Genomic DNA, 18,834 nt, shown 5'->3' on the forward strand with positions numbered 1-18,834 from the left:
TTTGCAAAAATAAATAAAGGCTGATTTTAAAGTATTTAAGAAAACAAGAGTAGTATGATTAAGCCATGTAAGTTATAGCTGGAAAGCATAATATGAAATAGAAGCTTTTTGAAGGCATTATGGCCTTAAGTGTTAGTAGTTTTGCTGTATATTCTACTTTTTCATTATACTCTCAAAGCTGCCATTACAGTAAACACAAGCATGGAATTGGAAAAGAATATAACTTTATGAGGGGAAATAAAAACCTCCTTGCATTGAAGCTTTTTGTGTTTGAGCCTAATGCAAATCAAGTGCCTCATCAATCCAGTTGCATGACTGCGTATTGGCACAAGGAGGAGGTGCAAATATGAAGCAGAAGAAGGCAGGGCTGTAGCAGCAACAACTTTTGTGAGCTTACACTGTTACCAAATCGTATGTCAAGGCTGCACTGTGATGGAAAAAAAAGGTGCTGAGCTGCTTTTAATCCAGGTTTAACCAGGGCCCCACTCTAATTCATTGCAAGGCCATGCAAAACCTCATACTGCACAAAGAATAAATGCTCAGGGACAAAGACCACGCCTTTCAATTGTGGTACAATTTTATGCTGCTTTAAATGCTTGTGGAATTACTCTGCTAGAACTCAATTTCATAATTGGTTTTAAATGAATTAAGACCACGATGTTGCCAAGGTACATTCCCACCCACACAACTTGGATTGACATCTTCCTGCTTCCCTTCTCCTTGCATATTTTAACTTAAGAGCTGTTAGAACTGAGCCAACCTTCTCTGTATTTGAAGGACAAACAATGCCAGTGGAAAAGGGGGGATGGAAGAATGCAGTCAGGAGAGAGAGAGAAGGGCAAAACAGATGAGGTTCGTGGAAGCAGAAGCTTTGCTTGCCTAAATCCCAAAGGCTGCAGTTCAATGCTGTTAGCTTCAACAGCCTGGAGTATTTTTCAGCAGGATCAGTTCCCTGATCGGCCAACATTGTACAAATGGGGACACAATAAGGGGCAGCAGTACTAAACAGACTGAAAAAGGAAGAAGATAGAACTGCTTTCCAGAGCAGTGACAGTTTAAATTGTCTCACTGTTCACTGAAGTATACTTGTAGATTGTACGCAATTACTATTGTTAAACTGGAGCAGTTCCTCCAAATGGAGGTGCTAACTTCTTGATAAACATTGATCAAAACATTCCTTTAACTTGACATCTATTTATGCCAAAACACGCTGCCTTTTCCAATAAATTAGCTATTATAATTGAAAGATACTTCTTTCTTGTAAACAATTCTTTCCTATAGCCTCAAAATCAGATTAGAAACTTTTACTGCTACAAGGTAAATAAAGCAGTTTCAGTTACACCTGTGGATGACTATAAATAGAATGTCAAATTAAAAAGTTTCAGAATGTAAATAAATCACATTTTCTCTATGGTTAAAATTAAACTCTTGCTATGAGTTATTATCAAATGGTAAAGTGTAAAAAAGCCCTTCACAACACACATCACTGATCGTGGCTTGAAAGAGTTTAAACAACAAAGACTAAGAACTCATCTCAATACATGCAGACCACAGACTCCTAAATGAGGAATAGAAGAATGAAAATCCAGAAGTGCAATCCAAATAACCATTTTTCTGCTTATGAGCAGTTATACTTCTTTCAGGAGATGAAAGCTGGGCTCTGGCACATAGCTGAGACTCTCATAGGTTGAACAGCTGCTTTGGTTTTAAAAATACAGTAATTCTTATCATTACAGAAATACAGTAATTCTTAGCATTACTTTCTTTCTAAGGCCATCTAGTAGACAATTTCACTCTATCCCTGTGGCCTATTCCTAGTGGCAGTTTCTGACTGATTTAATGGAATACAGATGAATGTAATAGTAATATTTTTTATATAAAATCTGCTGGTTTGTACTCTAAGATGGGTAGAAAATCCAAACTCAGTACTCTGGCCAGAGGAGTTCAAATTCACATGCTACAGAAGGATACTTCAACTTACATGGTAAAAGTGTTATTAACAGAGGACCTGTAGAGGAAAGATAAACTCCATCTTTCCTGCTGAAGTTCTGCTGTTTCGCAGTAAGGAATTCAAGGTTCAGGTAAAACAGAAAACAAAAAAAAAAAAAGAAAGAAAAAAGAAAGAACAATCTTTCATAGCTTTATGGGCTATGGGCTCAGAACTCAGGAGGGATGACTTAAGTTCCAATTCCACTCCATATCATCAGGTCCATTCTAGCAAGCAATGATGGACATAAAATTCCAAAGGACAAAGTTTTCAAAACTCCTGCATGAATTACATACGCACTAAAATATATTGCCTAGTGAGTTTCCTACCTTGCCACTTTCTAGCCCTATGAATCCTAACTCTCTGCTGCATGGTAACAGCACTTCAAAAAGACATGCAGATTTTTCCCTCTGTGTAGATTTTTCCACCTCAGTAATCTTATAAATTCTCGGTTAAGAATCTGTTAAAAAGTGGCAGATAGACTGGAATTCCCTTTCTACAGTTTTCTTCGAGTAATAGAATGAATCCTATCCTTGAAAAAGTGCTTTTATCACTAGTGCATTACAGAAAATAGGGACACTAACACTTTATTCTCTTATGTACAGTTGCAAAAAATAGGAAAAATATCATCTGGAGAGGATCAGAAGGGAAGAGAAATATCTCCCTGCTGCCCACATTCACGTTCAGACGTTTTCCTACTTGCCAGTCTATATATTCATTTTTAATTTTATTCCTAATTCTACATGCAGTACCTGTGAGCTATCAGTACATAACTTGGTATTCTTGATTCTACTTGGAGGACAGAACAATTAAAATGTAAATGTCACAATACCTATCTTGTTAGTAGAAGACCTTTACTGAATCTTGTTACTGTAGAGGACTTTTATTGAATCTTGCTCTTGACCTCAACCACTATATTAATTTACAGTTTTGGAATAACTTAAACACTTTCTTCAGGAATATTTTTTGTGAATATTTATTAAGTACTGTATTTCAATAAGCAAACTTTAGATTTAGTGAGAGCTGAGACAAGTCTTCAGTATTGGAAGTACTTAATTTCTGCACTTACTACTGGCTGTAAGAGCAGGAACTTTCATAAAAACCAGCTTAATAAAACACTGCAAAAGCAACATCAAAGAATTCTGGAACCTTTACTAGAACATTTACATTCATATATGTATAATGGTAACCTGTTAAGACTCCACACTAAGAGTTTAAGACTAACTGCACGCTTGCACCAAAGCTATTAATTAGTACCTTGTGGTTTGACCTGGAGATGCCAAACACGTTTGCTGACAACCCTATGCCTTGTCATGCTGCTAACAAAAAGAATCACCATGTCCTAACTATATTTTCCTGCTGTGCTTTCAACCTTCCAGTCAACTCCTAAGCCTTCCATGAGAACTTTATCAACGATGTCAACCTCTGACATGTGAGCACTTAATAAATCTGAAGCTCCATTTAACCAGTTGTAGGAAAAGAGAAGAGGGACACAGACTTTTGCACAGAGTGGCAGCAAGAGAGATATTCCCTACTCTACACTGATTTTTTCTGCACATTGACTGGAAACGATTCCGGTGGCTGCCTATCCTCACTTGGAGCTTTTGCAAAACATAGCGGTCCTGGGAGATTTGTAGTGTCGGGGCTAACAGTTTCACTGCTGCCTACCCAGTTATGAGCAGAGCCTGTGCAGCAGGTCAGAACACTGCAAACTCGACCTCTGAAAAGGCCAAGGGGGCAGGTAGGTGGGCAAGGCAGAGATGGCCCAGAGAGGTCAGGGAATCTCTGAAGTTGGCAAGTTTCACAGCTTAGTGAGGAAAACCCATGACTGACCTGATCTAGTGCTAGTGACAGGCCCACTTCAAATGGGAGGTTGGGTTAGATGATCTACAGAGGTCCTTGCCAAAGAAAGTAACTTCTGTGATTCAACAAGTAGCTCCAAAGGCAGCCACTTTACCCGTGAATTAACCTTCTGCTCATGTTTAGGAAGTTAGAAATGCAGCCATAAAAGTTAATACTCTATAAATATTTAAAAGGAAACCTACATTCTGATTAAACTCATAGCTACTTATGTTCACAAGTCACAGATCCTTTTGAAAAATTAAATATATATTTCTCCAACTCCATTGAAACTGCTGATTCTTCTAGACAAAATTAAGTGTCTTTTACATATCAAGGTGAAAACAAATATGTGCAAATATCCATTACTTGAATTTTGTTCAGAGAAGAGGAAACATCTTTTAAAAATTAATCCTTAAAGTTGCTGAAGTATTATAGTCTATTCCATTAATCTCTAGAATAAAACACAAACCAAACAATCTTTAAAACAAAAGAGTTTTGTTGTTGTGTTCGCCTTGTGTTTTTCCAACTAAGGTGAAACATATTTTAGTCCTACTAATGGGAGAAAGTTCTTTAAATACACAATTTTTACTTAAAATTTGTTTAAAGATGGACGTGTTTGGGTTTCTAAGAGAATGCTCTTACAGATAACAAGACCAGAGAGACTGCTCCAAGAAGACCACTTCAGCAAAAGGGAAATGTATTTCTTAATTTCTGTTGGAATAGTATATCGATTCCAAAAAACCCCTTGAGAATTCAAGACTTTGCTAACACCTTGAACAGTGTCCAAATAAAGAAAAATACAATTCAAGAGTTTAAGCACAGATGTATGTGCATATTACTTCATCTGCTTACATGCTGAACATCTGCATTCTGTATTAGTTGAAGTTTTTTTTATTCCTAAATTCTGACAAAGGTAGACAAATAAAACAATATAAAACAATTTTATACTAATATTTTAACTCGCAAACCTCTAAATTTGTTAGAAATTGTGACTGTTAGCTTAAAATAAAGCACACTGGATCAACTCCTCTTTGTCTTTGAACTATGAGTTGGAGAACTAATGTTTGTTTCCAGTTTAGTATTATCCTACACGGTGCGGAAGTTTTTTATTATTTTTCAAGCTTATTTTAAAAACTAGTGTATTGTCCAGATCTTTGCCATCCTATGTAACATTCACATGAAACTTTTACCACATTGTAGCAGTGTATGGAAACACTTTCGAGTATTACTGCAGTAGCACCTCACAGCATATTGCTAAAAGCAAGGCAGTGAGCCTCTCACACAAGCCCATAGGCTAGCAGATTAATAGGATGGCACCAAAGCAATGCGCTTGGTAGTTGAAGCATCACAATTACCACACACACAGAGTTATCTTCTGATAACACTTCTGTAAATTCTGAAGGTAATTTCAGCAAGCAGCATAACCCAGACAAGGTTTTACTATAACTTGCACACCTTCCTGACATGCTTTTTGCTCAGCTCTAACTGGCTATGCTTTTTGGACACGTTAAGGTAAGCTAATTAATGTCACCTCTATGCTAGCAGCAAACGTACCACGCTGTTTTTCATCATGGCTCTAATAGTGAATCCGTCGCAGGCCTGCTCCTTGTTCTTCTTCTCCCGCTGCCGGGGGCACCTGTCGCCTGCGGGCTTCGAGGGGCCGGAGCCCGCCTTGTCCACTACCATCTCCCCACCGGCGCCCGCGACGGACCAGAGGAGAAATACGGACTGGAACAAACAAGCGAACATCAGCGCCCCGTGCCCAGCCAGTTAGAAGGCGGCAGCAGCTCTAACTCCGCTCTTTTCAGGATCAGCGATACCCCCACACACCCCTCTCGCGCCTTCCTTCCCCCCTCCAGGACCCCTTCTGCATCATCCCAGCTCGTCCCCCCCCTACTCCACCGTGTCCAGCCCTTCATCACCACCTGCTGTCCTTGTCCCCCGGGGACTTCTCCCCCCCCGCCGGCCGCTGTGCCCCCGCCGGCTGCGGCCCTGCGGTCCCTCCCTCACGGGGTCCGTTGGGCACCGGCCGCCGCGGGCGGTCCCCCGGACACGCGACCGTTGCCAGGCAACGCGTCAACAACCCGCCTGGGAAGCGCAAAGGGAGCCGGAGAGAGACCCAGCGGCCCCGCCCGGCTGTGCCCCCTCTCGGTGCGCCGAACACCGAGGCGACAGACGGCAATCAGGGAGAAAGTCATTAGCGAAGGTGGGGGCTGGAGGGGCGTGGAGGGAGAGGCGATCACGTGGGCAGAGTAGGGGCCGGTGTGAAGTGGCGAAGAACTACGTTACCCAGGGGGCCTCGCGCGCCTCATGGAGGCGCATGCGTATTCCGCGCCGCCCCGCCCCGCCCGCAGTCTCGCGACTCCACCGGTCGGCTGCCGGGGGAGCGCTCGAGCGGGAGGGCGCGGCCGGCACGTGCGCGCGCGTGTACGCGGCCCCCCTTCTCCACCCTCGCCGCCATGATCGGTGAGTGAGCGCGTCAGGGAGCGAGCCCGGATGCGGGTCCGCCCTTTCCTCCCCGCCCCTTCTCTGCCTTCGCCGCCGCTGCTGCTCTGTCTGCGGCCTCGGGGGGCAGCGGGGGCCGGCTCGCCTCCCTTCGATTCCCCTCCCTCCCCGCCCGCCTCCCCCGTTGCTTCGGCGGGGCGGGAGCGCGCCCCTGGACGAGCCGGCGCTGCCTTCGGTGCTGCGCGCGCCGGTCACAGCGCGTGGTGCGCCCGTCGGGGCCGCGCGGGGACACGGGGGGCAGAGGGCCGAGAGGGGTCAGTGCCCGCCTGTGGGAGGGGGGCCTGGCCAAGGCCTTGACACTGAGGTCATTTTTAAGTTCGTTTTTATTCCTTCTCCGTATATCGACTGTGAATACCTTTGGGCGAGGTTCTGTGTGATCTGCGAACTTTTTTGCCTTGCCAGCATTTATAAAAACGTGTTATTGGTCGGGCGTGGTGGTTGCTGGCGGTGGCATGACAAAGAAGCAGCTTGGGCCGGACAGTGTTGGCACTTTGACCCTGTGGTCCTTGAGCGTGGTTTCTGTGCCTATGCAGTGCTAGTGCAACACGTGAATCTCTTGTTCCAGCAGTGGCTTTTCTCCTGTTCCTTGTAAGATGAACCTCTACCTGGGGAATTCACAAATTACACATTTCATCTCACATTCACTTTCTCAATATGAATTATTTAAAGTAAGACCTATAAAATGTAGTGGGTGAACGTGTAATCTAACAATTCCTTACTGTCCTCAGACTTACTGTTTCATCATCACTGTAGGTGTCATAATTGCTGTCTATGTAAGACCCAGTGAAGTTGAAAACCATGCGTTTTTTTGTAAAAATATGTATTGTTTTTAAATTGAACATCTCGAAAGTGACCTAGAATCCTATGGGTTTTTCAATTAGGTGTTCTTTTTTTCTTAGCCGCACATGGCCATAAGTTTGTGGGTAATGTTCTTTTTCTATCAGCTTTGTTAAAGCTAAAAAGAAAGTTAAAAGCAGTTGGTTTTCAGTATGTATAAATACTTATGCAAATAGTCTCTTCCTAGTTGTGGAGTTTTGCTTCCTGAACTTTCTTGTCATTTGGGCTATTTTTGCCTTTTGTAGATGAGAATATTTTAAATTAAAGGCTTGGCTTAAGGAGAGCACAGAGGGTTAGGTATTCTGCTGTTTTTTAATTTTGCAGTGTTGTCTGCTGATATGGTGTATTGCTGTAGTATATAAAATACACACGTTAACAGAACTACAGTGTGTGTTTGCTTCTCTATGCTTCAGAAAAGTAAGTTGAGTGCACCTGAGGGACAGCCCATGTGGTTACAGAGTGGATGCCTCTAGCCCTCACACTGAAATCTAAATATTTACTTATGCTCATGAATATAAATGTTATATGACTGATGAATGATAATTTTATTTTCACTGTGGCAGACGGAAATGTTTGTGAATATTGATTATAAAACGTACATACTAATTAGTTGCAAATTTATAAACGAAGCTTTGCATGAGTTGCAACCTGCCGTGGTTTAACCCCATCAGGCAACTAAGTACCAAGAAGCCGCTCAATCCCTCCTTCCTTGCCCGGGGGGGATGGGGAGGGGAGTCGAGGGCGGGTGGGGGTGGGGGAAAAAGAAAGTAAAACTTGTGGGTTGAGGAAAGAACAGTTCAATAATTAAACCAAAGTAAAATACAATAGTAATGCTGTTAAAGCTAATGACGATGATAATTGTAATGAAAAGGAGAGAGAGGAATGAAGCCCAAGAGAAACAAAGGGATGCACAATACGGCTGCTCACCGCCACTGACTGATGCCCAGCCCGTCCTCCAGGCCAGCTCCCACCAGTTCGTATACTGATGTTCTGTGGTATGGAATATCCCTGTGGCCAGTTCAGGTCAGCTGTCCTGGTCACACTCTCTCTGAGCTTCTTGTGCACCTACAATTTGGTGGACCATGGGAAACTGAAAAGTCCTTGACTTAGGGTAAGCACTACTTAGCAACAACTAAATATCAGTGTATTACCAACATTATTCTCATAGGAAAGTCAAAACACAGCATCGTACCATTCTTATAAGAATTAACTCTATCCCAGCCAAAATCAGGACAATACACTCCCCCACCTTCCAAAAATACAGGAATTGTCCTCAAAGTATATGATGTAGAGACCTAGTCCAGTTTCTTGCTTTTTGAAAAGTCTCCTCTAAACACTTGTGAGCTGGGAATACCATGGCAAAATTGGGGGCTGGAGGGGAAAGGTGAGATAATTTGTGTCATCTGTGCTCAGTTTTTTTTACCTGTGTGTTTAAGAGAACTTTCCGATGAAGCACATGATGTATTTTCCAAAATATTTTAAAGTATCATATCTCTGGCAATGTTTTATGTTCTCTTGAGTTAATGCTATAATGTAACTGTGCAACACACGGTAACATGATAGTTAATTCCTTTAATCAATCTTTATTTTTCCTTCCCTTCTTTGTCACCGATGTATCTCACCAGGTCCCATGGACTTGTACACATTCAGATTCCTTAAATGATAATTTGAATCCAGACTGAGCTAGTTGAGTGACTTGAGGTTTCAAAACCTCCACTTAATTAGGGACATGGGAGATTTTGGGTTTGTTTGTGGTAGGTTTTTTATGTTTATTTTATTTATTTAATACCCTACATTTGCTTACCATTGGATCAGCTGAAAACCAATGCTGGCACAGGGGCAGTGACAACTCACAATTGGATTAGCTGAGCTGATTCTTAGTCAATGGCCCTGGCAATGATATTACCTTTCTAAGCACCTCCTCTTGAGTTTTCAAGAAGTACTATGGTAAAAAAAAAAACAAAACCAAACCTGATTTTAAAGAAAGATGATACCAGGGCAGCTTCGTGGAATTTTTAAGGAAATACCTCTTAAAGAGCAAAAAAACACGGGAGGAGTCCCCAGACTGTTTTAAAAACGTAGCGGATGGGCTCTATGTAGTTAACATTGGCAGGTCAGCATGTCTGTGGAGATTGGGAGATGCAGGTGGTGGTAAAGGCAGGTAGCGAAGGGCTTTGACAATGAAATATGATTGGTATGGCAGTAATCAAGTTAAAGGGGAATGGGAGCCTGAGTGAAAGTTTTAGCTATTTGGATGACCGATCGCTCCTCTGTGTTGCACCTTTTTTCAGTGTGTTGGTAATCTACTTTCTGCATAAATATTTCTCCTTGTTATGAAAATAACCTTGGGGAAGCAAAATAAGAATAAACCCTTTCAGAATTTCCCTGAATGTATTTAGACCAGAAAAGAATGGTGCTAGCATAGCAACTGAAGGAAAAGTACTTTGGGAACTTTCTACTTAGATATTTTGGTTTTATGCTGCAATTTTGGGTTTCTTTCTTTTGTTGTCATCTTGGTGTTCTATTTCAGTGTATGTAATGCTATGGGCAGTTCCACTACAATATGTACTTTTCACTGAAAAAGTAACTCATGTTGTAGTTCACTTACTTCACGAGCATGCGGAATAATCTTTCCAATGTTTAGTTTGATGAAACAAAACCTAAACCTCAGACTGTCAAAGGCTACTTGTATTCCATATGCGAGCTGTTTTGCTCAAGTTGTTTTGAGGCTTTTTTCATCTGTTAGAGGAGCTGTATTGTACTGTGTGTACAGAATTGCATCATGAAACATTGTGTGTTTTACTGGGTTTATATTTTATTGATTATTTTCCTACAAAATGCTTTGTTGTGACTATCAGCCAAGTTTTATAAAGTTAGTATCATTTGAAGAAGATTATCTTCAATAGGCAGTTGGGTTTTGTTAGATATACATGAGCATTCTGGATTTCTTTGTTTCCATGAAGAGAGATGGGAAGGCTTTTTGCTTGGATTTCTTTTCGAAAGAAAAGTAGCAAGGGGGAGGAAAAGTGGGGGTTTCTTTGCGCTTTTTTCGGTATTTTTGGTTAATTGTTTTGGGGTTTTTTAATGGATACAGTATTATAATATTGAGGCACGTTGGAAACTAATTAAGCAGTGGCTAAGGGAGTTCTGATGAGTGTGCTGAGTTTTTCAGATAAGGCCCTACAGATAGAATATTGATCTGACAATTTCTTAAAATCATTTCCCATGTATATTTATATGTAATGTGTAAACTTACTATCAATTACCTTTGGTCCAGCCTATCTGTGAGATGAGAATAAAGTTAAGAATTTCAAATTCCACTTATTCCCAGAAAAAAGTTATGCTAACAAAACATGAAAATTTAGAAAATATTTTAGAAAGAATAACAGCAAATACTACTACTTAAGAGTCCTTGCCAAAGTAATGTGTGTGTCTTTTGTAGATACATTGGAAGCCAAAGACATTATTTGATTCTGTTGTGATAATATTGCCTCAAGAGGCAAAGTAGGTTTCTTAATTGGAACCACATATATCCTCATTTACTGAAATAAATTAATTGGATTACCATACACTGTATCATGAAACTGTCAGTTGTGTCAATGGTCAGGCCACAGAAGCAAATAATTCTGAGAATGGTGCAGGCCTTCCAAGTTGTTATATTCAGGAGAAGCCCAAGGGAGAGTAAAACCTTTAGTGGGAACTTTGTCACTTTGCCAGACAGATTTATGTAAAAGAGATAAATTCATTATTTTCAATCAATTTTATTATTTAATGGTATATTTTTTTTAATGTACTGTGTATAAGTATTGTTGGACTGAAAATCAACTTCTAACACAAAATGTAGCCAGTGATGTATACAGCTTTCCATTAAAAGAAGAAAAAAATGGTAATGTCAGAAATGTGCAGCTATGTATCCACAATTCACAGAATACCACTACAAAGGTTGGTGTGGAGATAATTAGTTGTCAAGCTTTAATTATATAATTGTCAGTTATTTCACAATACATGATTTTTTTCCTTCTGAACTACAGTGTAGGTGGGGCAAATGTTTGTGCTTTATGAGGACTTATAGTCATTAAGTAACTAAATTTTAGTATGGAAAATTATGTCCTTTAAAATCTATAATTTACAATTTTTCAGTTTCTGAATGTTGTACTTCAGGCCTTTCCTAGTCCCTCTGTATTTCGATTGGTTCGAAAGGAAGGGAAAGATGGATGACCTTACAAAAGAAGGATAAAAATCCATTAGATTTATCTGATATAGAAAAATGCATCGTAGCCTTTTACCTGTTTGATTCCTGAGGCTGGACAAGATGGAGAAAGACTTAGTTCATTACTGTACACCTTTTGACTGAAGCCTGCCTGATTGTACTAAACCAGGTTTTAAACAGTAACTCTTACGTTCCGTTGTTTTTCTCAACACATGTTCGTGTTTACATTAATATTGTTAAAGTCTGACCCAGGAAAAATTGTAGCACCAAAGTTTTTCTTTGAGGCATATGAAAATAACTGTGAGATATTTGCCATGTTATTACAAAATCTCTGTTAAAATGACAAGACAAGGAATCATTTAAGTTCTCCAGTCATTAGTCAAATATTAAATTCGATGTCAGTGATCTTAAGGGTAGAAATTAATGAAGAATTAATCATGAGACTGGCTTTTATTTCATGCCCTTGAGCAATTTGTACAGTGGTAGCTGGTATTTGTGCTGGTAAACATGTACCTCTTCTTGAAGAAGGCAGTTTGATTAATGATTTCTCATGAATTCAGCCAAAAGATTGCAGTAAATAACTTGTCACAATTATGATGCATTAAGTACATGGTAGCTTTATGTAAGACATTTCAGTGATGTCTTTTCTTACAGTGGCTACAGGCCTATAATGGATAAGACACAAAATCTTTGTCAACTCCTTCTAAATATATCACAATGCCTTCCAAAACAAGTGACATCATAAATTATATGCTTCAGAGAAATTATGTTAACTGTTTTCCTGCTTTTTATTTCTAAGCAGTTAGATTATTTTTTTTACAGCAGAACCTTGCTCTTGGACTTCAGAACTATTTGAGGCTGTCTGCAGAATTGAATACATCTATTCATGCTAACAATCTCAAGGAAGGAAATTTTAAGACTCTGACTCTAAAACTATTTTAAAGCTTTCATCCCCTCTCCTGACCTCTGAGTTTATTATAATATATGCCATTATTTTCTTTTCCATTTACCTTTGGAAGAGGAAGAATAATGATGATGACACACACATCTAAAAAGAACCATGGGGCATTGTCCATTAAACATCTCCGGTATAAATTATCTGGATCCTGCATACAGTTTTTAACACACACCTCTTGTCTGTATTCCTGTTCTCATTGTTGAGGAATACTGCTGACTTTCTGTACTTGGCTGGTTTGAGCTAAATTGAAATGATGAAACAAAGCTGGTTACCAAAGGAATGTTCTTGAGGAGTGCCTTGCCGTTCACCTCTTCCCTTTTTAACTGTTATATTGGAAATCTGACCAATGAGATTGTGGGTTTATTTTCTGAATATGTTGAAAGTTCTTCTGTTTTGTATTATTTGTCCCTATAGCATAGAACTTTTGGTAAGGAAACAACACAGATTTTTTTGTGCTTTGTTTTATTCTATGTTTTTTGTAATTGTTTTGACATTCTCTTCCAATTTGGGGACACAGTTTGCCTTTGCCTCCAGGCTCTAAGCCTAGACCCCTCTGCTGAGAGCATAAGCAGTCCTGACGTGAGTATATGAAAGAAAAGTGTTTAGAAGTTGATTTGATTAATTGTTTAAGTACTTCAGAAGCTGATAAAGATGAATGAAGATCCTAATTGAGGAAAGAGCTTGTCATTCCATGGCAGTTTAAAGGGCAGAAAGGTTATAATGTATTAATGTTTAGGAAATGAAAGCACAGCTTTTTAGAGAGCACTTGCTATCAAATGGAGTTGGTTGTGCTGTGTTATTGTGAAGGTGTTGTGAGCAATACCTTTATTACCACGAGTCCTCATTTGCTTTAGTTTATCTGTGAAAACTTATTCATGGGTTTACAAATGTCCGATTTTTTTTTTTGTGTGCTAGATAAGAGTAGGCTTATGCACTAAATTCAGTTACATTTGTGAATTGTTTGTGATATGCAAAAAACACAAACAAAAAAAGCAAACTTGTCTTTCCAGAAACAAAAATATGCTTGTTTTGTTCATCAGTGTTGCGATGAGCAATGTGAGTGTTGTTTTGTTAAAAATGTAAAGCTTTTCTGCATTATGATGTAGTTCCAGTACTTCCTTTACTTTGTTTTTTTTTTTTCTTTCCAATATCTTCTTGCTGTTCGTGCTGCTGTTTTCTTTATCTTTTGTTTAGCATTTCTAAATGTCTTGCTCAGTGGTGAATTCCCTCTCTTAGTTCATTGATTCTTTTTTTTTTCCTAGTAAATTTAGTCAATAGAACTGTTTATGTCAGATCTAATATATCAGATATAATAACTTTCAGTGTATAGAGCTAAGGATATTTAGTTAACTTCACTAGAGTAAGAATCACAAGAAACTGAGGCTTTTCAAGCCTATTGTGTGAGCTATTTCTCTAACACACCCTTTCCATTAGTGCAAACGTTAGACCTGCTTGAATTTTTCTCTTCAAAATTCAAGGAACAGTGTTCAGGTGCTTTCTGTCATAATAATTTCCTATGTGTTTTTTTATTTTCTAAATGTCAATCCAGTAACTTTTTGTGAATATGTTTTGATGTCATAGAATCAGACTTTTCCATTGTCTTTATTGGTGTTAAAGGACTGTGGATGAAAACAAAAGTGGTTCATATTGGACATTGTATTGCATACCTGGCATGTGGTTCACCTTTCAATATTTTTTTTTTATAAGCTGAAATATTTTTGGTATATTTATGTACCATTTCTTCCCTTTTCTGATACAGTGTCCTTTGTGGAATACTCTCAGTGGAAACATATGTTCAGAACTTCAAAGTAATTACACTATTACTAAAAGCTTTGTAATTAGATTACTGAAAATAAATGTTGAAAAAATTTGATTTTCATTTATCCAGTCATAGCAATTTCATTCCAGTCTACTTTCTGGCTGATTGAAAAAACATGGCAGGACAAAGTCAAAGACTGTGTAGAATTTTTAAGTCTGGTATAGACCAGTTCTTGAAGAAGAAAACGGAGCTTAGAGCAGTTTTTAGTATGAGAGAGCAAGATTTTTTTTTCTAAAAAAAGAAAATATATATTGCCCATTTTAACAGTACTTTCTTAGTGGTAGATGCCTCTCCTTGGCAAACTGGATTGAGATAACTGAAGCATGAGCTTGTCTGTCTGTGATAATTGACCCTATTTCTCAGAAGTCACAGGCTCAGTATGTGTTTAAGCTGCTTTGTTTACAGAAAATTGCCTTTATTACCTTTATCCTTTCTTTAAAGAATGAATTTGTTGCTGTGATGAAATGGGTGTAGCTTAAGGGGGAAAAGGTATTTACTGCCAAGAACAGTTTTCAGGCTCTACAGCCTAAGATATTGATGCAACAAAAAACCCAAACAAACTGGAAAACAAATCTTTCATTTTGCTCTAGCACAGTTAGGGCACAGGACTTCAAAAATTCTTGGTCAGATGTACAACAAGATGACAAAACCAGGAACTATAGAACTATACCTCGTCTACCTTCTTCTTTGTCTTTTGTACCTCCTCTGGAAAATACAGGGTCTTTTAAGAACAGGAGATGTTGTCTTAATGGTCCTGAACAAAAAGGCCATGTCTGTTATGGTCTCACCAAGCCCTAGTGTATTAGTGTGTTAATATGCTATGTATTTTTAATTCAAACTGTATGAAACTACAAGCTGACCTTCAAGCTGAGTATTTTTTACATACTCCACCTAAATTTAAGGTATTTTATTCCTACTAACTCTGCTACTGTTTAAGATTTGGCTTTAGTCTGCTGTGTGCTTTATGTAAGTAGCTGGAGTTCTGAGGCAGAAAAAATTCTAAGCTTGGCTAATGATTAGTGTTTGGAATTTTTAAATTTTTGGTTGACTTTTTTTTTTTCATGGTCTACTTTTCATTCTACTTGCCTCATTATACATAATAAAAGAGCAATTGAAGCTGAAAAGTTTCTTTTACAGTACTTCTAACAATTTCCATTAGAATTATCTTGTTGGAAGCAAATATTCCATCTGGTTTACTTTTTAACACAGCAAAACTCCTTAGTGAGCTGTGTGGTGGAGCCTGGCTGAATTCCCCACAATGAGGCTCTTGGCCCTAAGCAAGATGAACACAATCTGTTTCCCATATTTTTAATAAAGGGAGACTTTCTTCATTTGCTTCTTTGTTGCATTATGTTTACGTTTTATGCCTCCCTTTCTTAGAATAGCTGCTTTCCTGCTGTTCTCCGTTCTTTTTTTTTCAGTACAGGTAAAATGAAAACACATTACAGCCTTATAAAAGTACCATGTGCTGCTTTGAAATAACATTAAAACTCAAAATTTTCAAGTATAGCATGGTTCTGTGGCCACATCAATCTCATAAAACACCTGAAGCTCAGGAGAGGCACTTCTGGAGCCATTTCTGTTGCCTTACTTGTTCAACAAATAAATACAACACTTGAGTATTGAGACGTGTTCTAAAATCAATTGGAGTCACACAGCTGATCCCAGCACTGCTCTGAGAGTTTACCCGTGCTGTCTGAATTCAGCTAACTTCTTCAGTCTGTAGCTTTATTCTTCCATCTGTACCTGAGAGTTATTGAGAGTCATATATACTTAACATAAGCTGATTTTACTGTGGGGTGTGTGTGGCTCTGCTTAGGTATTATGAAATGTCACCTCTGAATTAATTCTGGATTAAATTTACTGGTTTTATTTTACTGATCTGAAGATAAAAATAATTTCACATTTAAAAATTAAGCCTCAGATACTTCAGAATGGTATTTTAAACCACACAGTTAATTTAACTTTATATCAAATAAATGAACTCTGCTACTTATCCTTCAGCAGAGATTTTGGGTTGTTAGGTAATATCCTGACTGAAGGACAGGAAATTTACATTAAAATGAACAGGCTGTTTTGTGACACTGGCTTCATAAAATCATGTCATGAACACATTTGGGATTTGTTTTTTTTTTCTTCTCAACTGTGTAGAGTTTTACATTCAAAATGCTGACTAATACTCAAATGCTGCTAATAATTCTTGTTGCTGGTATTACTTGTATTTGATAACAGACTTAAGATGTTTCTCATTATGTACTCCACTTCTGAAAGCTTAGGATTACCCTTTGTTCTTCTGACAGTGACAATAGTTCCAACATACGTTTTCCATTTCTGATTTTTCAACGTTAAGAAATCAGCATTTCTTTTTAATGTAAGTAAAATTGAAAAAATTAAGCTCTCTCCATGGGTAATATTGGAACTATTTCTCTAATTCTGGTAGGAACCTAAGATGTCCTTGCGTATCACTGTGTGCAGTGAGTATTCAGTATCAATTCCCATTTCATTTCAAATGTGTTATTTTAGAACTGTTCATATAATCAGTTTCCTGAACTAAGAAAGCACACAGCGAGCTGTAAACCAATTTAGGATGCAATTGCCATACACAAAAAATGAGACAGTTGATTTCGTGTGAATACAGCTTTTGAAATCTTATTTGGCTTCTAGACATGAATGTGAATAGGCAGCCCTTTGAGGACAAAGGACTGTGCACATAGGGAGAATTTTTATTTACTTTGCCACTTGTGCAAAGGGGGGTTAAGATAAAAAAAATCAAGAAATGTTTGGTTACTTTGTTCATTTTATCTACATGAAATTGTTGTGCATATCTGTTTGCTGCATATTCTTAGTAGGGAATTAGACCTTGTTTACTCAACAGTGATGTTATAGTCAAATAAGACAATGCTGATTTCTTCAGAAGGAAAGTTTGGGTCACTTTTATTAGTTCCCAGCTGGATTTAGTTATAAACTATCTTAGAAGAAACAAGTGACTTTTTGAGAAGGCTTCCCAACTGTTTTGGCCATAAGGCAGTAACAACATTCTGTTTGTCCTTGGGGTTTATGTCAGGAAACGCAGCCTTCCTGGGCTAATGCATTACTGAATAGGGAGCGAATGAGAAACACCAGGAAGTAGTTATTGTGAGGATGATACAGAATCGGTACCCAAAAGCCTGACCTCCCTTGTTTTCTCCAGCATTATCAGAACCGATTCATCTAAAGTTTGCCTTTAAAAGTATGTAGATAATGTCTCTGTGGAATGATGATACAGGCAATAAAGACTGTCTTCTTTCTTCTTGTATGTTGAAACCTTAGCAGTAAACCACTAAGTCCCATGTACCTCTGAGGCTTTGCTCTTTTAAGCTTTTATCTGTGCCGGATGCTGCAAGTTACAGCAAGCCACTCACTAATAACTTATTTCTTAATACCAAAATGTATTTTCAGGGGGGACAAGGCAGTTAAAACATTGATAGTGTTTTCTCTTGTTACTTTAAAGAACCAAAGATGAATTTTGAATTTTCATACAAGTAGAAGGTTTTTATGCATAGGTCATTATTTTACTCAGAGGGGTAGACTAAGCTTTTGAAGCTTATTGGACTTGCTTTCCTTCTACACCAGAATTAATTAACTGTGTAAGGATAAATCTGATTTATCCATGGTGGTTTACTGATGCGTCAAAGCAAATTTTGCTCCATTGAGTAAATTACAAAAATGTAGTTTGAGTGCCTCGCCTCTACCTTAATGTGCTTATACTGAATACCATTTTTTTCCTGAATCTGTCTATGTAGTTATTCATGTGCACTGAAATCCAAGTATATTAGTAATACATGACATAATCTGTAAGCGCCATCTATTCTGTGACCATGAAGAATAAAGTCTTGTGGTCTTTTTGTGTAGTAATTGGTGTCGATGGTTACTGCTTTATTAGTAGGTATTTTTTTACTATAGTAAGAAGTGTTCAAATTTCAAATAATAATATTTTTGCATCATATATATGTTTAATGGGATATACTTTGTTTAAGCCTTAATTGAAGTAAAATATTCTTTTTAAACGGGTCTATTTCAGAGTAATGAAGAACATCAATAGCTGTCATGCAGTAGAGCTTAATGTATGAAAATTTGACACTTGGCTTTGCAGATAAACCAAATTTCAGTAGATAGGTGGAATTTTGTTGTTTTTAGTGATCTATTTAATTAATATCAGCTTTTAGAAAGAAGGTAGAATGCTGGATTTAGCCTGAAAATTGTAAGGATTAAAATTCTTTGGGGCTTTCAGTGTCCCTGGTTCATGGTAGGTGGCTTTTCATTTTCATGGTAAGAGTGTTTATCTGACTTTCTCTGTTAAGTTGTTTCAATAAGAATGATACCCTAAGAGTGATGCCCCTGTAGTGAACTAAGGAAGTTTCCATGAATTATTAATAACAAGCTGAGTTTAATGTGGTTTTATATCCCCTGAAGGAGTTGGAATGGTGTGCTCCATAAAACCATTTAGTTCACCTGATCTTGACAAATTTGAAGCATTAAAAACATACTCCTACTTGTTAACAATAAAGGGGGGAAAGGGTGACTCGGGAATGCATCAAGATTTAGCCTTGCTGTAGAATTTGGAAAGGATAATGGTGAGCATTGTTCCATAAATAAATCTCCCGTCTTTGTACCCAAATGCAGTTGGCAAGTACTTT

General features: G+C 38.4%; 1 protein-coding gene across 1 annotated transcript in view; it reads left to right on the plus strand.

Moving 5' to 3' along the window:
* Positions 1-5,389: 5,389 nt before the first annotated feature.
* The window catches only part of PRKN (parkin RBR E3 ubiquitin protein ligase), a 710,634-nt gene continuing 697,189 nt past the window's right edge, over positions 5,390-18,834 (plus strand). The window contains exons 1-2 of the mRNA XM_039380803.1: positions 5,390-5,557; positions 5,755-6,035. Coding sequence (XP_039236737.1) covers positions 5,400-5,557; positions 5,755-6,035 — 439 coding nt within the window. The 5' untranslated portion in view covers positions 5,390-5,399. The remainder of the gene's footprint in view (positions 5,558-5,754; positions 6,036-18,834) is intronic.

This window comes from Pipra filicauda, unplaced genomic scaffold (assembly GCF_003945595.2).
Source record: "Pipra filicauda isolate LSUMZ 115617 unplaced genomic scaffold, ASM394559v2 scaffold202_size1376763_pilon, whole genome shotgun sequence".
NCBI classification, from domain to species: domain Eukaryota; kingdom Metazoa; phylum Chordata; class Aves; order Passeriformes; family Pipridae; genus Pipra; species Pipra filicauda.